Raw genomic sequence first — 27,056 nt, 5'->3', positions numbered from 1 at the left:
TAAAGCTTAAAAATAGCCCATACTGAGCCCTCAGAATGTGTGTTTCCCTGAGTTGCAGAAAAAGTGACTATCAGTATTGGTTTTATAAAATGTTCAGAACAAAGAAAAGTATTCTAGTATCCCAATGCACAGTATGCTACCTTCCTTCCTTATTTAAGTACTCATCAACTTCAGATATCCTGAAACTGAACTTAGCGCTTCATCGGCAAATCCCTCCTTGCACCCAGCTGTTTGTTTCCAGAGTGGCAACTCCATCTCTGAATCTTTCCAGGCACCCTGTCCCAAACCAACTTTAAATATACTATCAGTCTGGTTCCTTTTCTGCTGCCTTGTATGTCTTGCTTTGCTCCCTACTGAGCACGGGGATATTTTAAATTACAAGCACTGTGGTGCAGTTGAAAGGAATCCAGTCACTTGGCCGCCCTGTGCCTCAGTTTCTTTGTTTGTAAAATGCAAGGAATACCTTCCTCACACAGTTGTTGTGATGCTGTAACATTTGCAGGGTACCTAGTGTTGTCAGTCTAATGAGATAAATCAATCAACAGCAGAATACCAAGGGATGAGAAATAACTTTTGAAGTGGTAAGAGAGTGGCCCATTACAGACAGTTGACAAGAAGGTGTGAGTAACAGCCGAGAGAAATTAGTATTGGGGAAATTAAGTTTAGGTTTTGTAATGACCCAACCACTCCCAGTCTTTATTCAGACCTAATCTGATGGCATCTAGTTTGCAAATAAATGGACACAAATCTGACATCAGGAATCATAACATTCAAAAACCAGTAGGAGAACACTTCAGTCTCTCTGATCACTCAGTAACAGACCTCAGAGTGGCAATTCTTCAACAAAAAAACTTCAAGAACAGACTCCAAGGTGAAGTTGCAGAACTGGAATTAATTTGCAAACTGTCTGTAATGGGCCACTCTCTTTCCACTTCAAAAGTTATTTCTCTTCCCTTGCTATCCTGCTGTTAATTGATTTATCTCATTAGACTGACAACACTTGGTAAAGCACCCCACATCCTTTCATGTATTTATACCTGCTCCTGTATCTTTTTTGCTTCATACATCTGATGAAGGGGGTTCTAGTCCACGAAAGCTTATGCCCAAATAAATTAGTTACTCTCTAAGGTGCCACAAAGAGTCCTAGTTTTTTTTGGTCCCTATTAGGAGGCTAAGTTAAATTTGTAGGGATGGGGGGAAATCGTAACTTCCTGACATATGTCTAAAACATCCACCACACCACAGCATTCCTTTAATTTTGCTTTGTTTGTTTATATTACTGCGGTTCTATGGCACTGTACTCTTTATAAGTTGTTTGAAGGCTGATAAATATGTCTGGATAGGCAAAATGGTTATTTCTGGTTAGAGACTGTGTACTGGAAAGGTATCCATACACTTTGCTAGATGTTGTAAAATACATTTTAAAAGGATCTGATGGGCCGTTGGACTGAAGACATGATGCCTTTCCCAACCTCCTCTTGAAAACATTATTCACACACTACGATATATCAGAGTAAGAACTCCCCCCTTTTTGAGGTTTGGTTTGATTAAGATGGCGGTTAACAAGATGACAAACTTCTGCTCAAAGCTTGATGGCTCTCTCCAGGCTGATCAGCCCACAGCCTAGATTCTCCCTCTAGAGAGCCACTCCTGCTTCTGTTATGTCTTAGGGCAGGTCTGCACTACAGGGCTAAGTTGATCTAAGTTACACAACTCCAGCTACGTGAATAACATAGCTGGAGTCGACGTACTTTAGGTCAACTTATTGCAGTGTCTACACCACACTGGGTTGACGGGGGAAACTCTCCTGTTGACTTATCTTATGCTTCTCATTCTGGTGGAGTACCAGAGTCGATGGGAGAGCAATCGGCTGTTGATTTAGTCGGTGTAAGACCCACTAAATTGACCCCCGGTGGATTGATTGCGATATGTCGATTCCCCCAGTAAGTGGAGATAAACCCTTAGTATGTTACTGAGTAAGGCCCTACCAAATTCAGTCAGGTTTGGTAAATTTCATGGTCATAGGATTTAAAAAAATCATAAATTTAAAAGAGTTGTGGAGGGGTTGGAAGGTTATTGTAGGGGGGTTGCAGTTCTGCTGACCTCACTTCTGCACTGCTGCTGGTGGTAGTGCTGCCTTCAGAGTTGGGCAGCTGGAGAGTGGTGGTTGCTGGCTGGGAGCCCATCTCTGTAGGCATAGCTGCTGCCAGCAGCAGTGCAGAAGTAAGGATGGCATGGTATGGTATTGCTACGCTTACTTCTGTGCTTCTGCTTGCAGAGCTGAGCCCTGAGTCAGCAGCCACCACTCTTTGGACACCCAGCTCTAAAGGCAGCAGTGCAGAAGTATGGTATTGCCACTCTTCTGCACTGCAGCTGGCAGGGCACTGCCGTCAGATCTGGGCATTCGGCTAACAGCCACCAGTCTCCAGCCATCCAGCTGTAAGGACAGCGCAGAAGTAAGGGTGGCAATACTGTGACCAGCCCCTAAAATAACCATGTGACCCTCTGCAATTCTCTTTTGGGTCAAGATCCCAATTTGAGAAATGCTCCTCTCCCCCGTGAAATCTGTGTATAGTATATGATAAAAGCACACACAAGACCAGATTTCATCGGGGGAGACAAGAGTTCAGTCTTTGACGCTTTTTTCATGGCCGTGAATTTGATGGGGCCCTATTAATGAGCCACCAACCTCAGTGGGCTGATAGAACCAGCTTAATTCTCTCCCTGCAGATTCAACAGCTGGTAATGGTGGACTGCTTTAAGTGAACATTGCCTGCCTGTTTCAGACTTACAGAGCTCTTCTCCAGTCTGCTGGTTTGAGGCCAGGCCTGGTCAGTAGAGATTTGAAAACTATTACTGTCTGATTGCTAACCTACCTGAAATGAATTTAAAATGTCTAGGTCAGGGGTGGGCAAACTGCACCATCTGTGTATGGAAATTGTATGGTGGGCCATGAATGCTCACAAAAGAGAGGTTTGGGGGTATGGGAGGGGATGTGGGCTCTGGCTGGGGGTGGAGGCTCTGGGGTGAGGCCAGAAATGAGGAGTTCAGGGTGTGGGAGGGGGATCTGGGCTGGGGCAGGGGGTTGGAGTGTGTAGGAGGGTGAGGGCTCCGACTAGGGTTATGGACTCTGAGGTGGGGCTGGGGATGAGGGGTTAGGGGTGCAGGAGGGTGCTCTGGGCTGGGACCAAGGGGTTTGGAGGGTGGGAGGGGGATCAGGGCTAGGGCAGGAGGTTGGAGTGTGGGAGGGGGTCGGGGCATAGGCTCCAGGTGGTGATTAACTCAAGCAGCTCCACAGGCTCCACCCCTGAGCTCCCATTGGCCGTGGTTCCTGGAGCAGGACAAGCCCCAGACCCTGTTTCCCAGTGGGAACTTGAGGGCCAGATTAAAATGTCTGAAGGGCCAGATGCCGCCCCCGGGCAATGGTTTTCCCACCCCTGGTTTAGGTCCTAGGCCAGTCAAGGAGGAGAGGGCCAACCTTATTGTAGTGTTTCTCAGTGAGACAAAATTAATTATTAATTTGGGTTATGTGCTTGATTTTGTGCTTGCGGGGGGAGGGCTAGCTCAGTGGTTTGAGCATTGGCTTGCTATACCCAGGGTTGTGAGTTCAGTCTTTGAGGGGGCCACTTAGGGATCTGAGGCAAAATCAGTACTTGGTCCTGCTAGTGAAGACAGGGGGCTGGACTCAATGACCTTTCAAGGTCCCTTCCAGTTCTAGGAGATGGGTATATCTCCATTAATTGCATTTTATTTTATTTTTGTTTTTTTGTTTTTTAGCTAGGAAAATATAAACATTTTTCAAAGGGAGGTCCAGTCCTTCCCAAGAGAATCAACAGATTTTCCCATTTCTGCATATTTATTACCCCAGTGCCATTTGTCATATGTTATCTGCTGAGGAGGATAGATGCAACTGCTTCTGGTATCCATCAGCACTGCTCAAGAATGACCTGAGATGCTTCCTCCACACAGGAGATGACTTTGTAGTTCTCTATCTACTTTAGGAAAGCCAGACATTTGGGTACCATGTGTAGTACCCAGAGCTGTGATCTCCCCCATGGAAGTGCACAGTGACACCACAAGATTGGTCAATCCATTTTTAAGACTAAATATCAGAGCAAAATTGCTACATCCTTACCACTTGAATAGCATGTCCACAGTGCCTTATGTGCACCTGTGTATTGGGTTGTCATGCTGGGGTTCTGCAGAGTCTCCTTTCTCCCTGTTAATGCCTACTCCACTCCATGTAGAACTTGCAGTGGTTTTACTGCATTTTAGTCCTTTGTGTGTTGAGGCGATGGTAGGTGCAAAATTTCAGCTTCCCTTTATGGAACTGGAAGATGTAAATTAACTTTGTGCCACCAATGTTCCACTTTTCTGTCATGTTTTCTAGCTCTGGCTTAATTTGAAGTGAATGAGTTAAGATATTTTAAGGACTGAGTTGTTTTAAATTGCCCTCTAACAACGTTCAGAAGCCATGTTTGTCCATTTGCGTTGCAAAGTAACATCAGCGTTGATCAGAGACTGGTAGCATAAGCTTTTCTGCAGTCTCAGCCTTTGGGGAGAACTGCAACAAAAGGTGCTAAATTTATAGTTGCAAACATTTTTCCACATTTTGTCAACTATAACAGGAGTGCTGGGGTGCCTCATCCCCTTTTCAATTGGCTTTGTTATTAATGAGTACAAGATAGTCTTACTGCATACATATCAAAGCTGTTGGCATTAACAGAGCTGCTTATATGTGCACATTGAGGGAAATATACTTCGAAGTTTCAAACTTGGATGATTGACCGTGAAGCAGACTTCGAATTGTTTGTCTTTTGTCTGCTGCTGGTGTTGGTGCAGGCTGAGATTGGAAGTCTTTGAGAAGTTTGCCACCGCCCGAGTGCATATCCATAAAAGTAAGCAGAGACCTCCATTTGATTGCATAACTCCGTGCTTCTGTAGTAGACACTAGAAGTCCAAGCACTTTCAACCTCACTCCCAATCTTTCATAAGCAAGTAAAGGAGATCTTCTTGGGAAGAAATAGTGGACATTTACATGAGTCTGTAGAGAGATTTGGAAGACTTCATTGTATAGTGTATGTAATCCAGTGAACCCTTTTCCATTTAAATTCAGACTTGGGGGAGAAGCAACTTTTACTGAACTATTCATAGTTTTATCAGAAAGCTCAGTGGACCTTTGTACTCAAACTTTCTTTAAACGTCTCTGCTGACCTGTTCTCTTCCTTCTGTTTCAGCACTTGAGTCCTGTTATCCCTGCCTAGTTTTTTTTTGCTCTCCATTTTTCCTGCATGATTTTCCTCTGAACCTTAGCATTGGTTTCTATACTCTCTTCTCTCTCTGCCATTCTTTCCTTTTGTTTCCCTTCTGTTCTTTCCAGTCAGTCTTGTTTTTCTTCTTTCTCTGCATCCCAACCTCAGTTTTTCTTTCCTCTCTGCTCTTTTGCTCCTTCCTTTCCTCCTCTGTTTCTCTTGTTCCTCTCCTCTGTTTCCTTGCCTTGAACTCTCTACTTCTCTGTTACTGCTTTTTTTTCTTTGAAAGACCTCACTATTTCTGTGATAAATTGGATCCTTCAGAAAGTCCCCTTCTGGAAACCTTACCCTTCAGAGAAGTTGTTGACTGCTCCAGAGAGGAAGGATGGTCTGGTCCTAGCTCAAGATTCCTACTCCACAATTGATCTCCCAGATCTAAAAACTTTGCAGTATCAGAGCAGTGAAAGCAACCATCCTTTTTATCCCTTTTGTTTTTTGTCTGAGTTTTCTACACTGCAAGCAAATAGTATCAAGATAACACATCTGTTATTCAACCTTATACTTTATAATATATATACATAAGGATAATCCTTAGGTTTCTCTTTTCCCTCCAAGCCCTCTCCCCCACAAAATTCATTCTGTTCTATGCTGCATTTTTCTTGTCATCAGAACCTGTGGACATTATATTCCAAATTTGTCAATGACTGAAAAGCGCACCTTTTATTGGTAGAGCAGTTTTTTAGTCAAAAGAATGAATTTAGAAAATGAATTGTGTTTGGTGAATGAGTGACTGGCAATTAATAAATGTTTTTTGACTTACAATCCTGTACAGGTGATCCGGAAAGGCTGGCTCACCATCAACAATATCGGCATCATGAAAGGGGGGTCCAAGGAATACTGGTTTGTTCTGACAGCAGAAAGCTTGTCCTGGTATAAAGATGATGAGGTAAAGAGACAGTTCCTTTGCAGACATCAGTCACTCTGATATTCATTCACAGCTTCTAATGTTAAGATTTTAACTTTGTTTATACTGAACTTGCATTTAGTATGTATTTTCTCTTGCAATCTAATTTAGCACTTTCTTAGTGTGATTCCCCGCTCTTGCAGTTCTCAATATTTCTTCTGCTTTAAGATCCTACTGAAATTTCTCTACAAACTTTGGGAACACTAATTATTTATTCTAGATCTTTAACACTTACTTCTTTTAAAATAGTCAAGATAAGAGAATATACTAGACTTTTCTGGTTGCTATTAGCTGTTTCACTTGGATTTCATTACAGTTAATATGTAAGTTAGTCATAAAGTGTCGAGTTGTTTTTCCCATCATCACCATCATTTCATCCTGGAGCTTCTTTGCAGACACTGAGAACAATGCAGTATTACCAGTCATTCTTGTCTGTGTCTTGTTCTTTCATCAAGCCCAGCCTGGTCACATTCATGCATATGATGTCCTGCCATCTAGTTGGTTGTCAGCTTCTAGGTTGCGGTAACCTTGGTTGTGTTTGCTTTTTCTTATGATTGTTATTCCCATAAGCAATTAAAATTAGATACATTTTGTAATACAGCTGGGCTTTTGCCTAATGTTATGAAAGGTCTAAAATGAAGTGAAAACATTTCTAGTAGTGTTAACTAGAGTTTTGAGTTTGCGGTACTGGTGATCAGGTAAAGGTACCTTGGTAAGGAATACAATTGTTAATATGAATGAATTTGTAGTTAACAAGCAAGAGCTAAAGAAGGACATTCCTATAGTACAATATTCAGACTGCTCCCTCCTTTGAGCCTGTTAGATAGCTTTGGATATTGACCCGTTGTGATCCAGCCTGCTTAGATGTGATCATTGGATTGCTAATGATCTCAACAGTGACATAGAGATGTTAGAAAAATGTTTTCCATCCATGCTTTTGGATGTAAAACTACCTAAATATCCAGCTTTACATTTTGGAAACCCCCCCAGTCCCACCCACCCACACTATACTGTAGTCTTGTTCTTAATTTTTCTTAAATAAAAGGTTAACTGTGGAACTCTTTATTCTGCACTTGAATGTCTTCAATTTAAAATTAGTAGGGTTGACTGAACATTTTCCACCAACTTTATTTTCAAGTGAGAACCAGGTTTTCAATTACACAAAAATTTTCAGTGTGTGCTTTCTTCATATGTTGTATTTTCATCTGAACCTGGAACTTTTCAGCCAAAGACCAAAATGTTTTCAAATTTCAGCAGTTTTCAGTTGAAAAGATTTTGGGTTTTTCTGAAGAAAATTTGATTTTTGGCAGAGGGAAAATATTTTTCTAGCAAGCTCTGAAAAGTCACTTTCCAACGTTTGTCTTGCTTGTTGTTGTTGTTGTTGTCATTGTTATTGCCTCTCTTCATTTTTTTGTTTTAACTTTATCAATGTTATACTTCAGCATCCTTGCTTCTAGACACACGAGATAGAGATATTACAATGCAGATTCTTTACATATAACATTGTGTCAGGGCCCGGCTCCTGCAACCACCTGAGTGTAGTGCTTGCTATCACAAGTAGTGACTTTAGTAGTAGTGTTTGCAGGAGCTGGTCCTTATTTTGGGATGGATTCTTCCAAGAAAATCTTCTGTTAGTTAACAAGTCAGCTCTTTATGCAGAACATTAATTAAGACTGTAGCCATGCAGGAAAATATATATTCAGAAAGTTACTAGACCCCTTAGGTTGTCTTTGAAGGCTATGATTCATTTTTATTGAAGCTGGTGAGACTGGACTGAAAATGTAATACCCAATTTAATGTATTTTTAAACGTCTTATGTAATGTATGTTTGCAGGTTGCAGCCATATTTGTCCGAGGGTGCGAGAGAGAAGAGGTAAGTGGGGTAATATCTCTAACTGGACCAGCTTATGTTTGTGGAAGGGCCCAGCTTTCGAGCTGAGGAAGAGCTTTTTAAAGCTTGAAAGTTTATCCTGTTCACCTACAGAAGTTGGTCCAATAAAAGATACTGCCTCACTTACCTTGTCTTGTAAGTCACATATAGCATTCATGTTATCAATTTCCTAATACTTTATAGAAAGTGAATTCAGTACATTTCAGACTTGATTATGGCGCAAATCTTGTGACTCTTTTAGCTATTTAAAAGACAGTAAAGTTATTTTTTATAAGGTAAGTAGAGAGATTTCCCCTATCAGGTTTAAATGGTCTAGGTTAATATTTAGGAAGGATATTGCTTATTAATTATAACTGAGGGAGTGGGCTTGAAGACAGATTTACTGTTTTCTGCAGTTTGTTCTTGTGAGCTAATCATAATGACAGATGAGAGAAGTGTGAAATCGTTTTCCTTCACTGATTTTATTCCACCTTGACAGTGACTGATTCTCTCTCTCTCTCTCTCTCTCTCTCTCTCTCTCTCTCTCTCTCTCTATTTTATTCTTTCTGTTAAGAGATAAAGGTCTGAGTTACTCTGTGCTCTAAATCTTAATAAAAGAACATTGTCTCACTGCCTGTACCTATTGCTGTTAGCCCATCCTTCCCGTATCATTCTCTTGAAAGAGCATTCTTCAGGAGAATTGAAACCTTTCTTTAAAACAAACATGCAAATAAGAAAAGGACATGCTTTTAGGAGGCCACTGTTAAAATCCTATTTCTATATTATGATATGTATTCTTTTCTGTGAGTTACTAGTAACAAGACTGGTAACCTATGGCTGTCTTTTTCAAAAATGTCAATGAAAAAAATTACAGATCTAACCTAAACGGGCAAAAGCAGGAGTTTTAAATGCTAAAATTTCCACTCTGTCTATAACTTGTCCTCCTCTGCTTAGATATTATAGCACACACACAACAGAGGTCATGCACTATTGTGAGATCCCTAGAAGACCCATGTATGACAGATAAGATGAGGATGAGCAAGGCTAACCTGGAATTTCTTTGCCTTTGATTAAGACTTATAGGAAAATATCTTCAGTGTAAACCTATAATTCTCATTAATGTCAGCGGTTGTTACACATGCTTGAAAAGAGTATCGTTAATAAATCAGAGGAATGGAATTGAGGACTACAGTAGAAATTTATGAGAAAGCAGTTTTCTCTTCAAAATATTGCTGGGAGGTTGTTTTGGTTACTTTATTATGAGATAATAAAAACAACATTGAAGAAATCAAACTTAAGGGTGTTTTTGTGAATGTGCAAGTTTGAAAACAGGCATGTTCTTGTATGGCATTTTTTAAAAAATTCTTTGAAGAAAATAGAGTGGTAGTTAATACTCTAATCAGAATGTAGAAGTTACTGAAAGTCCTACAGACCAACATTTTGCGTTACCTCATGGGGAAATTCTGTTGTCTTTGAGTTGTGGTAACAAATCACTTGTTTGGTTAATGATGACATGAAAATTTTTCTGTGGAACTCTATAGTCTTGAATTATATGTCAGCTTACTCTTTATTCTTATTATACAGTAGGCCTCGGCATATTATTGAAAGATAGTGTGGTGAAATTAACCAGTGTCACTAAGTGCCGTCTCAGGTACTTAGAAGCGCCTTAAAGGTGATTGGGAATTCTTGAGCCTTCTATTTGTGTTCAGTGAGAGGCTTCAGAGTTCCTGGGAACACTTTTGGAAGTGCCTGCTGCTGTACTGCATTAATCTAGACTGCTTACTCAGCTAGAGCCTGAGAACTTGTGAAGAGTACTGAGCTCCCTGCTTGTTCGATGCTTCATGAGAAGAGTTACAATTGAGGATGTGACCAGTGTGGTAATTAAAAGTCTTGCAGCCTTCTTCACAAGAGCAGGAGATGTTAGCTCTGGTTTCCTGGACCAATTATGTTATGCTTACCTAAACTGCCTCTGTAGTTTCAAATGGATATGGTATTTGTCACTTCCTGTCCTAAACTATTGATTATGGTAGCTGTGTGCTGTTGTATTTCACCCTAAGGCTGGTGGTCTTCAGCAATGTATGAAATTATTTCTGTATTTAGGGATTTGAATTGTGACTGTGCTCTGCACAGATGAGCACTGCGAAAGCACATAAGGACGTCACTACCCCTTGTGCCTCCTAAGCAGATGCCAGTCACTACTGCAGTCCTTGCACATGTGTGAGCACAGTGACCATGTAAATCTAGTCTGTGGCAATGTTAACCTCTCCAGACAGGGTGGGGAGAAGAACCCATGGTCCCCCTGTTGCCACAGTAGGCAGCAGAGCTGGCTGGCCATGGAATCAATGTACATTGCACCCCATTAAGGAGTTTAGCAGCGGCTGTGCTCTCCCTGTATGTCAGAGGGCTCTGAATGATACTGTGCCTTCTTGAGGTACAATGCCTGCTGGGACAGTGTAGCTGTGCAGCTCCTCTAATGTAGGCATGTGCGCATAAGGAACTATACTGTCCATGCTTTGTATAGTTTGAGATTTGTTTTAGGATGAAAGGCATCCTAAAAATGTAAGCAGGTATTGTACTCTCCTGCTATTTGAAGAAGCTACATTTTGTGCTTTATTAGTTGGCTGTGGGCCTTGTACTAAAGAATCCATGGTAGAATTTATTTTGAAGTAACTTACTTTGTCAAATAATGAATTTTCATAAGCATGCATTTCAACATTGGTTGTCCCACTTGCATGAGCAAGCATAAAGCAATTTGTTTCTATGGGTCTTTTATTGATATTGTTTTGTTGCTGTTCAAATACATGTGCAACATTTTTAATCTTAATGATTGTTAAATGAGAATCAGAGGAATAAGGTCTTTTTGTATTCCTGGTGGAAACAAAAATATGAGTTTGATCAGTCTTCAGATACTAAGAAAAGTTTGTAGAAAGCAGAAGAACCTTGCTTGTGTGAATGACTGGAAGGTCCATGGTGAATTAGGCCCTGACCCTGCAAACACTGACTTGTATGCTTACGGTTACTCAGATGAGTAATCCCATTGACTTTAAGGAGACTACTCACCTGTTTAAAGTTAAGCATGTGTAATAGTGTGTGTAGGTTTGGGGTTTTATTGAACAAGTGAGTGCAAGGTTAATGCAGTCATTTATTTGACAAGTTTTAATTAATACAATAAGTCATAACTTGGGTATTCTGCAATATATTTTGTAAAAATACCGAAGTCTTAGTAAAATGAGTTAGCACTCCGCTGTTATTACTTTGCCAACAAGTGGGAGAGAATGTGGGGCTTTGTGTTCAAATTCTAAGGTTTGTGGATTAGCAGAGTGAGAATTAGCAAGGTTCTGCTGCAGTGTGACTAGGGAGAGAGCCATTTCCTTTATGAAACTAATGTTCTTTACTGCAGACAAAAGGATGCACTTTGTAAAAAATGTCCCATGTTTAATAGGACACTGTCAAATCCTGTATTCTCTGGAAATCCAAATCTTCCATCAACTTCACTGGCAGCCTTTGGGGTGCAGGGAATGCAGAGTTGGACTCTCAATTGGAACCACTGAAATTTGACTTATTTCTTCTCTTTATCTGTATTTTCTTTTTGGTTTCCAAATCAAGTGCTTCAGTTTTTTAAGATAAAAATGCTGTCAACATTAGTGAGTAAATGTGTATTATTAATTTACCTTACAGTTGAGCTACAGTAATAAAATAATGTGCGCCTTGTGATGTAGGAGAGAAAATGAGTGAGGAAGTGGATTTTTCATTGTTCCAGAAGGAAATAAAATCCCACATACTAAAGAGAGGGAAATATTCAGAAATCTTATGGTGTCCTTTTTAATAGCATTTACTAGCCAAAGAATAACTTCCTCTTTTTGTATGATCAGCATGTATACATTAATTTTGCATGACCTAATAAAATTTGAATCATTCATGTGCTGTTATCAAAATATAAGTGAGAAATGTATTTCATCTTCCCATTTGCAATGGTGCCGCAAAGCAGGATACAAATAAAATTCATGGTTAGTGAGTTAATCAGAACAACTAGGAAAAGAGTACTATAGAAGGCACAGTAAAAATTTCAGCAGTGGGTTTTATTGTATTTGATAGGCACCGTTCATTTTACTCTGGGTGGATTTCAATATGCTGACCAAGTTAATAATAAAAAGTACACATGAGTTAATTATTGAACCAGCAGACTTAAATCCAAAAGTGACTCTTTCCTGTAGCTCTTGGTGAAGATGCTATAGTCTGTCAGAGCTGCTCTCATTGGCTGGTTGTCATTCAGGCTGGGTTGTCATGTGACTGCCTGTCTGTGCCTGCTGTACAGGTGAGAGGATGTTCTGCACAGCAAGTGTAGACAGGCAGACACATGACAACTCCGTCCAGCCAGTCCCTTGGATCCATCAGGGGGTCCTTTCCTCACCGGCTGATAAGAATCAGTCTGTGCCATTCCAGATTTGGGGACTTTGTTGGGGGGAAACACACATAACAGAATTAAATTTTAAAACATTAGGGAGCTGTGGAACAAGTACAATGTTTGACTTTATTCAGAAAATATGCATTTTACATTAATTATAATTGTGCTGACATGCAAATGGGATAGGATTTTAACAAAATGGTCACATTAAACATTTTAAAAAGAACAATGATTTAAACTATGGTTTATTTTAAATCCAGTTCATTCAAGCGTTTTCCCAGTTACTGTACTTGCACAGCATGTAGCGATTTAACCAGATGTTTTTACTCTTCTTGGAAACACAGAAATACTGAAGTTCAAGATAAAGGCTATGTTTATACAGTACATATTTTCAAGTAATAGATAAGTACTGTAAACTTAAATACTGAAAACAAAACCAAATACTGCTGTATTGATGGAAGCAGCCACATGTAGACTGTCTCAATAAAGAATATTCTGGAAGGAAAGTTTTGTGTGTGTGTGTGTGTGTGTGTGTGTGTGAGGCTTTTACTTTGGAACAATGAAAAGGAGCATATTTCACTAATATTTTGTTCAGCATATAATTTTAATTCCTATTTCTGTCAAAATGAGTACTTTCTATATGTGAAAACCAAAATAAAAGCATGTCCTGGACTTAAAATATAGCTCTTTCAATTAAATGTTGGTTATGCTACAAATAAAAAATGTGCAAACAAACACCTTTCCTACAAAAGGTGTTGCTTTGCTGAAATGTTATATATGTAAAGCACCAAAATACACTTAGTGAAATTTGACCTACATTTGAAATGCCTTTCAGTGAATTATTGATGTTGCCGTAATTTCAAAAGACATTTAAACCTCAAACACTGGTTTCTACTAAAAGATTTTTAAAGAGAAAGCTAGATCAACTTTTTAGCAAATTAAAGTACTCTGTTTTAAAATACTGTTCCTTAAATCATGATTGTTCACTTCTAGCATGACAATCTTGTATATTTAGATGTTTCTAAAACATATGCTGTATTTAACTGAAAACTGGCCGTAAAAGGCCTGAATTTATTAAAGGCAAAAGCAAATATTTTTACAATTTTAAAATGTATTATATAATGTAACATAATGTATAATTATTTTTCTAATACATTTGATATTTCTATAAAGAAAATGGACACATCTATAGATAAATAGATAAGTTAGACTGGTGAGTCATAAATTTCAGATTTAAATTTAGGTCTGTTTTTTTAAAACTAAAAATTACAATACATAAATAGCCAAGTCAGATATGACATATGGTGTCTTAAGCCTTTTCCCATTCTAAGCCAATGTACATTTATTGTGGTAAAATATAATAGTTACAAAAAATGAGTTTCAAGTGAAATTAGAATTCAGTACTTTTGCCCTCCCACAGCTTGACCATTTTAAAAGGAAACTTAAAGGATAAGATCATAATGTGGACTAATCAATTGCTTTCATGAAAAATAGGTGACATAAGAGCATTTCTGTACTTAGTGTTCCTTTGGTTATTGAAAGTTTCAACTGCTTTAGTATGTAGACTTGGTGCTAAAAATCTTTACATTGCTGGGAAAATTAGGTATGTTTGATTTGATATTGTGCTTTCTTGGAATGCCAAAACCATTGTGCAGGAAAAATACCCACTGGGAATCAATAACATAAGAGGATCAAAAACAAGAATGTGTAGGCCACATTAGCCTAGAATATGGACTAGAGTCTATAAGCAGGTATTGGGGTGCCTGAGCGGGGGAGGAAGGTGTTATGAGAGAGTAGGAGATGAGTTGATTTGAATTTTCTGGTCAGTGATTATTGACCATACAAAGGTAGACTTCAACTAAAATGGACTAAGGGTTATAAATGTAGAGTTGATGCAAGTGTAATTTTGCTTTATATTAAGCAGTTCATTTAGGACTCCATATGACTATGCTGTTATGGTCAATTAATTAGTTACATGTTGTTAATGAGACACCCATGGTATGTTTACAAAGATCTTGTGCTGAACTGCTAATAGTACTTCTAAAACGTGGCTAAAAATTTCTTTGTACAATATGCCAAAGGGCACAAGTAAATTATATGATTCATTAGGTAAATATAGATTTTAAAGGTATTATGGAAGCACAGAAATATTTTGAATTACTAATAGTGAGTAAGGAAAAGAAAATTCACAAACAGAGAGTAGGTTTTTATGTGCACATATATTAAAATACTATTAATGGGTCTGATAACTGTCAGTAGCTAGAAATGTATTTGTAACTCATCTTATCCATATTACAACTACTACTAGCCTTTATCCAAGTGGGTGGTTTTAGATAGTTTATACCATGTAGCACAAAATGCAATACTAAGGCACATTGGAGTGAATTAAGAAGTTTTCCAACCTTAATTGTGGTATTTCCTGTCTCTTGCAGGTTAAAGCCTTAATCTTATTTTAACTTGGAATTTTCTATGCAGCACAGTTCTAGTCAGTAAAACTCTTTGCAAGTCATGGTGAAGGCTATGTTCTTGGAGAAGGAAAAGGTGGAATTCCTAAAAGGGAAGACTTCATCTAATTTTTTTTAAAGACTAGAAATTGGATCCTCTAGGAAGTCTGTGTCTTTTTCATTTTTTCTGCATTCCGATTAATATATTTGATTCCCCGCTCCCATTCTCATTACCTTTTATCATTTAAAATATAGAGAAGTTTGAAAATGCTGGTATTTGACTTTTGTTGTTATTGTTGCTTATAATAGTTCCCACCAAGCAATGATACTTGGGTGGTCTGGAGAAAAGCGTGTGTATGTGCGCTGAGAAGAGGGAGAAGGCAGTATTTTTTAGTCTTCCAAAAATACAGACGCATTAGTCCTAGGCAATGGGGAAGGGGGAACATGCAACATACTGACAAACAATTGAACAATATCTGTGACTCTTTTTTCCATTGTAAGAAATGTTTTGGTTTTTGCCTGTGGATGCCTTTGTTTAGATTTATATTTCACTTCTGTAAGGTCAAGAAATGGCTGCCTTCAGTTCCTGTATGGGTCTCCCTTTTTAAAATTAAGGGAGCAGTGTTCTGATCAGAAAGCTTGAAAATATTTCTTTCATTACCCTCCCTCCATTTAATTTTGTTCGATGTAACAGATAAGGTGTTTGCTCTTAGTCAACAAAATAACTGATCTATCATACAGCAGTATTGACCTGTTGGTGGTGAAATGGTTGTACATACTTTAATTTGCCATTTCTGTTGATTGTTCTTTTTCTGTTAAAATCCAACTTTTTTTTTCTCAAATCATACTATCCACTGCATGCAACAGATTGAGTACAGTGTTGGATTGAATTAAACTATGTCCACACTGTAAATTTCCCATTGAACACGATTCATATTTCTCAGTTGTCATAAACCTTTGTTTCATCCTTGTGCTTGAAGAATCTGTATATTGTGTGCATGTATGAGTATTTTAAAACTGTACTTTATAAACTCATTCCCCCAAATAGTCTTTCATGATAAGTTTCAAATCAAGAGTTGGCAATAGAAAGAAAGAAACATATTTTTTCCTGACTGGTTAAGATCAAGAAGAGTACGCTTACTCAATTCACAGAATGAAACTCTTTTGCTGTGCTGAAGTAGATATTTTCTTGCTCCTTAACAATACACGCTTTCATTTCCTATCTATTGCTTTGTGTGCTGCAGTCTCCCTCCTTTCCCAAAACTCATGCCAGGGTCGTCCTCACCACCACCTTCAGCCGTACAGGCTAAAAATGTAACTTTGAGGAGGAGAGGTGGGAGTAAACACTTCCTAAGTACGGAAAGATCATTTAATGTAAAGATTTAATTCAGAATAATAGACTAGAGAAGAGAAACACACCATTTCCATATGCAATTCATCATCTTTTCGTAATTACAGGAGCTGTCTCACGCTTTTTTAATTTAACATTATTAGATTAATTAAATAGTTCTCATTGAATAGATAAATTTTTTCTTCTTCGTGATTCTGGTCTGCAAGCTCTGAGAGATGTAAAATTGACTATATTAAAAAAGGAAATAGCTTGCGTAGGGCAATCTCTTTCCTTTGGAATTATAACTAAGTAAATTTGCCTTAATGTAAACCAAATATTCTAAATCCTAAAATTGTTCCTCCCACTTACAATATAAACCATAAAGCGTTGCAGAATTGCCATTCCTAAAACAACTCTCATGTGAGAAGTGAGAATAAGAGATTAACATTTGTATGAATTCATTTTCACTCCTTTGTCTTTTCATGTCTCTCTTGATTTTTCTGTTAATAAGTTTGCATTTAAATGTGCTACTACTTTACTGATCAGGACTCTAAAATACAAGAGTAAAATCCTTCTTGTCACACTATAATCTGTTAATAAAAAAATAGTTTTTGCTCCAAAGATAATCATTTTTTGTGAAAGAAAACCAAAGAAGCTGAGTAAAGAAATTTTTTAAGTTAAAATACAATAGCTTAGATGGGATGGCAGGGGAAATGACAGCAAGAATTCTCACTGCATAAGCTATATGATAACCCATGTTGGGACTGTGAAGTTAATACTGCATGATAGCAGCTCCTCGGAAGGGTTTTATTGAGCTTTAAAAGAGCCCTGAGAAAGGTAATAATATATATATATTTATAAAAATGACACAGCATCAAGGTTGCTTAAAAATCCCTACTTATACATATCGCAAAAAGTAATTGTAATGGAGTTATTTATAGTACTTTTGTTTGTAGTATACTCATTCAAAATCTTCCTATAAATAACAAGCATCATATAGAAGGGAATACTTTGGGGGGTATGTTTTATTTTAATTATTTTATTTTTTGGAGTTGCAGTAGTTTGTTACCAGTGTTAACTATCTGGGAGCTGGCTCTGAAATTCAACTGGTATCAAATTGCAGCCCAGACTTTTTGTATTATTCTCTCCATGGGGATTTCATTCAGCCTGAGGGTTTTTTTCCCCTACCAGGACAGCTGGAAACTCACCAAAGAAAACTTCTGCATTCGTTTACAAATTCCATTTTTATCAGTGGGAATTGAGACAAAGTAACTTATCATTCTGAATGCAAGAAGAAATATCGGTAATGCGAAGTATAGACAAGAAATCTGCAACCATAGTTTGGTGCTGGGCTCTTATAAACAATGTACAAACATGTATTGTGAAATTAAAGGTTACTGGGTTTGTTTTTTCATTTACTGCTTTGCTATCTCAGTCTGTTCTCCTAGGGATGATTTTCCTTGCCAGTCCAAGATTTCAGTTTTCTAGCTGGCAAAAGCCTGACAAAGTGTCTTGCTATATTTAGCTGTCACTTTTTCTTATTTTTATTAGCGTATATTGCATATATTTTTAAATATCTAATGAAGCTTCAGCTTCATTTCAAATATAATTACAATTTTGTCACAAGTGACCTTTTATAAATAAATATTTTAGAATGTTTAATATTTATATTCACACATTCTTTTCTAATATTTTTATCCCTTTAATGCAGAAATAATTTTGTTAAATTGTCATTTAAAATTACATAGCTCATAAGAGGTTATTCAGAATTCATATTTTAATCAATTTTTCTGAATTGTTTTTAATTGAGTTAAACTTTACATATTTATAGGAATTGCTATAGTCTACAAAACTTAAATTTACCTTCTTAGTTTGGGGACAAGTAAGCTTTATTATTAAGTAAATACATGGAAATGGCTGAACTTAGTTATGTTATGTATACCTCTCGATGTAATAGATATAGATATACCTCTCTTTTTCTTGCATACGTTTTAGTAAATCACCAGAGCTCCATCTGTCTTGCGGTGATGATTGGAAGAATGGGGGAGGGGGAAGTCACCTAGGTTCGCCAGGTCATAGGCCAGGTGTTCTTCCAAAGTAGGCCTTACCAGAATGTCTTCCCCGCATTATTCTGAAGTCCTCCTTTCTCACAGTGTCCCTTAGCGTTTCTTATTCCCTAGTGTGTAAAACCTGTGAAGAAAAATACTGTATATGAGATCTGAAAGGAGCAATAGTGGTCTTCTCCTTTGCAATAGCAACTGGCGTCCCCCAAAGTCCATGTCGTTGCTTTCCCTTGCCCAGTCTAACCAATGTGCAGACTACTGTACAACAGCATTGTCCTGAACAGGTAGTCTGAACACTGGGGCGACGGAGCAGGATCTCCAGACGCTTCTATTTATTTATTTTAAATCCTCTTTTAGTCTTTGGGAAAAACTGCCTTCCTGCATCGGGGTTCTGCTCAGCTTCCCCTCAAACTCTGCAGCACTCACTGAAACACACTGAAGTGCTGTGATTTCCAGTCTTGACGTGGCACATTTGCAGCAGACTGGGGATCTGGCAATGAATTTAGGACCAGGAAAAGGGGGAGGGTTGGGCCTGAGAGTCCATATATGGGATGATGTCACCCTAGGGAGGTTTGGGTATGCACTGTGCCGCTGGTGAGACCGCTAGAATTGCCTGCTCTCAGACATGGGTCTGTGTATAAAATGGTACCAGATGTTTTAGTGTAATGTTAAGCAGTCATTTCATCTTCAGGCCAGATTTTTTTCCTCAACTGGGCAGGAAGTGGGCCCCACTATGGAAAAGCTGTAAAAAGTCAAGATGTACAGTTTCGCTGCAGCCAACGGAGAGCGAGTTAGTGTAGAAACAAAACTTGCTGTTCTGTAAAGTCTGCAAAAACTAATTTGTGACAAGAATTTCTTTCGAGAACCTGATGCAATATGCCAGGGCTTATTTTGATTCTCTTTAATGACTGCAGTTATGCTTTATATTTTGATGTTTCAGACTAAGAAAAGGGCAAATAGGTTCTTTTCTTTTCTTTTCTTTTCTTTTTTTTTTTTCTTGGAACTGTCACTGGCATGCAGGCTGCTCTAGACTTGAACAGTAATTATAGCTACTTCCTGAAAGTGAAGCCCCCATGAAAAGTCTGGAGAAATGTTCTTTGTCATAGCCTCTACATGAGTAATTAGTTCCACATGTGGCCTTCCTATTTCCCTTCAGCTATTTTGGCTGGCTGGCTGAATACTTTGGTATAACTCAAGACTTAAAGAAGCTTTAAAGTTTTCATTTCAAGCATTCACTGTGAAAATAGGTATTTCTGGTGTCATAATAAATTGCTTCTGGTAGATCAGTGCTATTAGGCCTGGCATTGTTTTTCACTGGTAAACCTGCTGGTCCCATTTTTTCTTTTAATGGTACTTGATGGAATTTTTCCTGCTAAATTTTATCTTTGATGTTTACCAGATCTATTGAGTCTTGCCAAGTATGACTTTACCGTAGATTTTAAGATATTCCCCCTCCCACAGATCTACCCTTGTTTTCCTGCTGACTTTCTTTGTTACTGTTGCCTGTTGATTCCAAATGTTTTACTTCCCTTGTTTTAGATAAAGGACAATGTCGGATAAAAATTAAGATTTATCTGTAAATTCAGCGTAATATAATATATGGAGATATACCTATCTGATAGAACTGGAAGGGATCCCGAAAGTCATTGAGTCCAGCCCCTGCCTTCACTAGCAGGACCAAGTACTGATTTTGCCCCAGATCCCTAAGTGGCACCCTCAAGGATTGAGCTCACAATGCTGGGTTTAGCAGGCCAATGCTCAAACCACTGAGCTATCCCTCCTCCCCAGAGCTTGTGAACTCTTCTTAGTCAAACATAGGGAAGATTGCAAAATAAGTTTTAAATGCAGCCTACCTAACCAATGCCACTAACTCTCTTTTTACATAGATACCTTGTTGATATAATACAAATGGATTAATATTAAGTCAATATTAAAAGGTATATTTTCACTAACTTCCTAAATAGCTTTTGAAAGAAATTGGTTGGTAAATCTAAATACATACCACATGAATTCTAACATTTGTTGGATTGTGTAACTCTGCTATGCAGTGAAATATATGCTTTGCTATAGTGTCTTTTACACCAAAATGTCAGAAAATCCTTCTCGGGTGATTGAAGTCTCTTTAATACAAGTATCATGTATAGATATAATAAAGGTACAATAGTATCTATAGAGTCAGATGGAGGAGGTAACAGACTTCCCATTTCAAGGAGAATGATGAGTAAATATGGAAGACAAAGTAGTAGGATTTGACTTTTATCAGAGCATGGGTTCAGAGATGCAGGCCAGAGAAAAGAAATAAGTGTTGGATGACCTGTGAGCCACTTTACCTTGGTGACAGGCCAGGGATAATCTCCAATTAGGATTGGATTTCCGGATTCCACCCATTCAGATGCTACTCATCTAGGATGTATTCATCCTGTGATGTGATAAGTACCTAAGGTAGATAGATGGAGACACTATGCAAAGAGGCTTTTTACTCAGTGAGCCTAGTCTCTCCAGGAACAGCAGCTGCTCATCAGAGCTCTGGAGATGAGGCAGAACCTGTGTAAAGTAAGAACCTTCAGAGACCTGGTCCTGATTTAAAATGTTAACAAAATTTGACACAAGTGTAACAAACAGGGAGACAACAGTTCATAGCTCCTGTGTCATGAAGCCCTGCAGGTGTGGGAGCAGGCTCTTTCTCTTAAGATATAATCCTGGTTACCAGTTACTAGCAGAAAAAGAGGACATAACTGCAGAGAGACTGAGCCAGTGATTGATCTCCATGATTGGATCTCTAGATGAGGGTACGGTGGATCAGATCTTTCTCCAGTGGGGTGACAATGGAGGTGGATAGTTTCACAAGTCACCAGGACAAATTTCTGTAAATGGTACCAGTAAAAGACAGCATTAGTAAGAGATGCTTTCTCCATTCACAGGCGGAGAGAGGCAGGCTCCTGCATTTCTGGTAACAAAGTTCCTGTACAACAACAAAAGACAATGACTTAATGATTCCAATAGCCTCATACTGGCTCAGGCAAATATGGTTCTGAATCATGTTGCAGACTGGTGATCAGTTCCATCAGACAGAGCCTTGCCATAAATGAGTAAATGGAACCAGAGCACCTTGCTTGTATCCTAGCCTGGGAGCCCTCTCCTTGAAAGTTTCTAACAGAGTAGAGCTCCAGACGTGTGGTGTCTGAGCAGATGTTTCAGGTTGTTTACCAGATGGATGTTAAAACTTTAAGTGGAGAAACCTTATGGAGTGGTTCAAGCCCATGTGCCCCTTCTTTTAAATGCCTTCTCCTCTCGCACTTATCTGTTTTCTTCGTTTCTCTGATCGTAAGATTAATTCTGTCCATGTTCACTTGGTGACTATTTTGGCCTATCATGTACCAATCAACGGCAAACCATTGCACCATCATCATCAGATTTACATAGTGTTTGAGGCATTTTAAATTACCCAGATAAAACCGCCTTGGTATTGTGGGTTTTTAATATGTTCCTGATAAAGCTCTTAACTCCTTTTGAGTCACTTGATGTGCTTTAGTTTCTTGAATGGAAGGTTGCTTTCTTGGTAGGTCATAGAATGAGTGAGCTTATACTACATTTTTCAAGCATTATAATAGTACCATGAATTCATCTTGCTGCCCTTCCAGAGATGGAGACAAATTAATTTTCATGACTCTTATCCTCTTACCAGCATTTTTGTCATGCTTGCACAGTTGTCCCAATGAGATCTTTTTCCACAACCCTAAAATATTCTTTGATTTTAACTTGGAGGGAGCTAAGGATCTTGAAGTCCAACCAACTTCTTGTTTCTTTTGATGCTAGTACCAAGAGCAGTATTGTCAGAGAGTACAATGTCTAACCCACTGTCTGATATGTTCTCCCTGTTACGAGCTGGCAGGCCTCCACATAGTGCCGTGTTGCTGCTTACACTATCCAGGGCAGAGCAGCTTTGGCTACAACCCTCAGGAATGTTTCAGTCTTGGATATATATGCACAACAACGCCATAGTCTTTCCTCCATTTACAAAGCACTTTAGGTTTATTCAGCCTCTAAGTAGGAATGTGACTGAATGAAGTGGCTGAACTACTAGTTATAATGTGTATTCTCTCATTAAAAATAGCTGCTATACTGGAGGACTGGAGAGTAACAACTATTGAATCTATATTTTTAAAAACCTGCTATGGGTGATCCAGGGAATTACAGACCATTAAGTCTTATGTATGTACTTGGTAAACTGGTTGAAAAGATTATTAAAAATAGATTAGTAAAACACACGGAAGATCATGATGTGAAAGAGTCTAACCAGGTTTCTTCAAAGGAAAATCATGTCTCACTAATCTATTAGAATTATCTTGAAGTGTCAGAGTAGAAGATAAAGGATAACTTTGTGGCAAAATGTATTTAGACTTTCCAGAGGCCTTTAAAAAGGTCTCATGGCTACTAAAGACATTAAGCCAGTGGTGGACAAACTTTTTGGCCTGAGGGCTGCATCGGGTTTCAGAAATTGTATGGAGGGCCAGTTAGGGGAGGCTGTGCCTCCCCAAACAGGCAGTCATGACCCAACCCCCCCATCCGACCCCCCCTGCTTATCGCCCCTGATGGCCCCCTGGGACCCCTGCTCCAGCCACTTTCCCTGCTCTCTGTCCCCTGACTGCCCCCAGACCCCCTGCCTCTAACTGCCCTATTCAACCCCCCCTCCTTCCTGACTGCCTTCCCGGGACCTCGGCCCCTTCCAACCACCCCTTCTCCCTGAATGCCCCCGGACTCCCCGCCCCTAACTGACCCCCCATTGGCCCATCCAACACCCCCTCTCCTTCCTTTCTGCCCCCCTGGGACCCATGCCCCATCCAACCACCTCTTCTTCTGTCCCCTGACTGCCCCAGAACCTCCACCTCTGACTGCCCCCCGCCACCCCATCCAACCTCTCTTCTCATTCCTGACAGCCTCCCCCCACCCTCATGGACCTGTGCCCCATCCAACCACCCCTTTTCCTTGACCACCCCTGGAGCCCCTACCCCCATTCAACCCCCCTGTTTCCTGCCCTTCGACCGCCCTGACCCCTATCCACATCCCTGGCCCCTGACCACCCCCCGAACTCCCTTCCCTCTATCCAGCCCTCCTCCCCTGCTCCCTGCCCCCTTACCGCACTGCCTGGAACACCGGTGGCTGGCCGCGCAGCTGCACCATGACAGGCAGCCGCGCCACCTGGCTGGAGCCAGCCATGCACTACGCAGCACAGAGCACTAGGTCAGCCGGGCTCTGCAGCTGCGCTGCCCCAGGAGCTCGCCGCTCTGCCGCCCAGAGCATTGCACCAGTGGCACAGTGAGCTGGGGCTTTTGGGGAAGGGGAACAGGAGGGAAGGGACTGGGGGATAGCCTCCCGGGCCAGGAGCTCAGGGGCTGGGGAGAACAGTCCCATGGGCCGCAGTGTGCCCACCTCTGCATTAAGCAGTCATGAGGTGAGAGGCAAAATATTGTAATGGCTCAAAGCTAGCTGAAGAGACAGGAACCAGAGTAGGAGCAAATGGTCAACTTTTGTTGTGCTAAAAGGTGAACAGCAGAGTACCTCAAGGTCCTGTACGAAGGCCAGATTTTAATATGTTCATGATCTAGAAAAGAGGAGGAGCAGCAAGGTAGCGAAATTGGCAGATGACACAAAGTTACTTAGGTTAGCCAAGCCCAGAGCGGATAATGAGGAACTTCAGAGGGTCCTAACTAAGCTAGGTGAATGGGCAACATGATGGCAAATGAATGTTGCTTATGTAAACAAATGTAAAGTAATAGACGTTGGAGGGAAAAAATAAACAACTCATAATTATCAAGTTCTAAAATAACAGTGTCAACTCTGAAGAGGACCTGGGCATCATTATAAATCAGTGGTTCACCTTAATCTGAAGTATTGTGGGAAGTAATGGTCACCACGTTTCAGAGTAGCATTCTTTGGTTATTCATGTCTGCTTCCTGAGGAATTTCTTTCACCTTTCTGGGAAGCAACTGGGGTTGGTCACTGTCAGAGACAGAATACTGGATTAGATTGGCCACGAGCCAGATCCAGTCTGGCAATTCCTATGTTCCTAGGACTCCTGCTTCACTCTGGCCTGCTAAAACTTTGGAAATATGAGCCTCAAACTCCCTTTCCCATTTATTACTGTTTGGCTGCTGCATTTTATGGGAAATCCAAAATTTTGAGTCATTTGGGCCCTTTATTATGAGGGCACATTCTGGAGGCTTTTGTTTGTTCCCACCCTTGGAGAGTGGGAGGTAGATACATTGATCCTGACATCACCAAATATTGCGAGACTTGTGGCAAAATCCTGGGACTTGGCAATACTGTTTGTCTTTGAGCGCTGCAGAGTGTTGAGTTACGGATCACCTCTATTAAGGACTCCTGTGTTGAGGCTGTGCAACTGAACAAACTTAAAACCTTTTCTTTAAAAGAAAATGGAAAATTTTTTAAAAAGCAGCATATATGAAACATTAAGGTGGAGAAATGAAGCACTAGCATGTCTGAACAATCCAGTCTTAAGAGGACCTTGAATGGGCCTATCTTAAGACTTGGTGCCTTTCACACTGCTCCATACACTCTGAATGATCTTCGAAACAATTGCCCTCTATTGCTTTGTTCTTGTGAGCAGCACAAGTGACTGGCAGGCAAGTTGTTAACCTATAAGCACTATATCTCCTACGCCCGTTCCCTCACTGCCTTCATTCTCTGCCCCTCTGCTTGCTCATTCCTCTGACGCACTCGACCTTCTCCTTCATTATATAACTGACATTCGTTATTGCCTCATGTCTGCCATTCACTCCTTAACTCTCCACTTTTCCCTCCCCTGCCCCACTCTTCTGCTCCCTGTTCCACATATTCTCCCCTTCCCCGCCCCCACTTTCAATATGTGCATGTGAGAGATGGCATGCTCGCAGAGAGAGGAAAGGTGATTGAGGTGATCCTGGAGATATAGCTCTCACTCTTATCTGCCTAGCCCTCTCCTAACTTTCACTCTCTGTGGGGATTTGAGGTGATCTGGGGTTCCCTTTATTCTGCAAGAGGAATGCCAGTAGGACTGGGGTGGGGGGATGTTGCAGAGCTCTCTCCCTGCTGTTGGAGAGATTTTTTTCAGTGCTCCGTAGTACACAGTGCCTGCCAAAAAGGGGGTCAGCTGTGTATGCACACAGTTGTGGAGAACCTTGCTTCCCAGCCAACACTTGCCAATTTTTATCCCTTACTTCCTTAATATAGAAATCCCCAGGAGAGATCAAACCTATTCCTTTAAGCATTCTGACTAGAATGACCATGCATCATTTTGTTTCCTGTATTGCTTAGTATTCTGTTGTCTTTGTAGCTGCTCATTTAAGATTTACAAATGCACACTTGTGAATGCCTGAGCAGTGTATGCATATAACCAGAGTATGTGCACAAATGAGGAATTTGCATGCACATGTGGAACTTTAGGCTGCTACCTGGCCTTGTACTCACTGGGTATTTGCATGCCTAAATTTGGTGCCTGCCAATGTGTGTAACTGTATACGCCTAGCTCTGAAAATCTGATGCACTGACTTTCGATTGTAAATCTTTGTACAGAGCTGTCAATTATCTCGCACAGTTCACTCACTGGGCTTTATTTATAGCACTTTCTAAACATGTTTTTAATAATTGAATGGAACGTGTAGTTTGTCCTGGCTTACTTTGTTGCTATTGAAAATAGACCTTATTTACTTGTTTTTGTTGTGGCTTAATCAGCTGGAGGCTTCCTGTCTAGTTGTCTGTCACATCATCCTGCAGTGAAAAAGCAGGATATGGAATAATTTTGACATTTCCTTAGTCAGTGCTTACTCAGACCCAATGCCCAATTAATGGAGATGCAAAATTAGGTGACTGAAGTTAATTTTCAGAGTACTGCAGTAGAGTATTACGTGCCCTGGATTAGCACTATTTTTCATTTTGTATGCTTATTATTACCCCAGTCTTTGCTTTAGCCCTAAAATGAGTTAGTGTTAAACTTCAGAGCTCTTTATAAAACCCAGATGTTGTGCAGCTGAATCAAGCATTCTCCTCCCCTTCTCAGACTCAAATGATTCACTCCACTTACCACATCACTGAAAGATCATTGTTTCTCTTATAGAAGATGTCACCTCTGCCACACAAGTGATTGTAGTATTCAATAAGGCAAAACAATTCACCAGTAAAAGGAAATGGACCATTTCAGTGAGTATACTGGGATGACATTTATCTGCTAGCCACAGCAAAATTAAATAATGGAGAAACCTTTAGTATATTCTCTCAGTCCATTCTAGAAGAAGTTTGTTAAAAGTAGAATTTACTGGGCAGCGAGAACAGCTCATAGTTTATAGAAGTTTCTAGTTAAGAATCTGGTCAGAAATATTTATTTTTTTACTTGGGTTTACACTGCTGGCTTTGTCTAATTAGAAATCAAACCCCACAGGATCATATCTTTGAACATTCTTTCTTCTGCCCATCTGAGAGAAGGAGATTGTTGTTGCTTTGGGTTTTGTCTGGCAAAATTTTGCATTGCAGCTATTTCTGTGTTTCAGTAACATAATATGCTCTGGGGGCAGTTCTTGGAGATCTTTGGCTCTAGAGAATACCAGTCACGTGGGAGCAAATCATGATTTATTACTTAAGCACATTTTCAGTAGTAATGCCTGAAGATCTTTGAAATGAGGGGAGATTGGAAGGAGTTGCTTACAAACTGATATTGAACTAATGTTGCAGTGTT

The 27,056-nt window shown here is 39.8% G+C and overlaps 1 protein-coding gene across 6 annotated transcripts in view; it reads left to right on the top strand.

Annotated features, from left to right (window-relative positions):
* The window catches only part of DNM3 (dynamin 3), a 358,777-nt gene that overhangs the window by 143,713 nt on the left and 188,008 nt on the right, over positions 1-27,056 (top strand). For 5 of the 6 annotated variants that reach the window (XM_050963120.1, XM_050963119.1, XM_050963121.1 and 2 more), the window contains one exon: positions 6,085-6,198. In XM_050963120.1, the coding sequence (XP_050819077.1) occupies positions 6,085-6,198 (114 nt within the window). Of the gene's footprint in view, positions 1-6,084; positions 6,199-14,923; positions 15,274-27,056 lie in introns of those variants that run through there. The other variant, XM_050963123.1, reaches the window with a different exon arrangement.

This window comes from Gopherus flavomarginatus, chromosome 7, assembly GCF_025201925.1.
Source record: "Gopherus flavomarginatus isolate rGopFla2 chromosome 7, rGopFla2.mat.asm, whole genome shotgun sequence".
NCBI classification, from domain to species: domain Eukaryota; kingdom Metazoa; phylum Chordata; order Testudines; family Testudinidae; genus Gopherus; species Gopherus flavomarginatus.
This window is presented reverse-complemented; position numbering and strand designations above follow the sequence as displayed.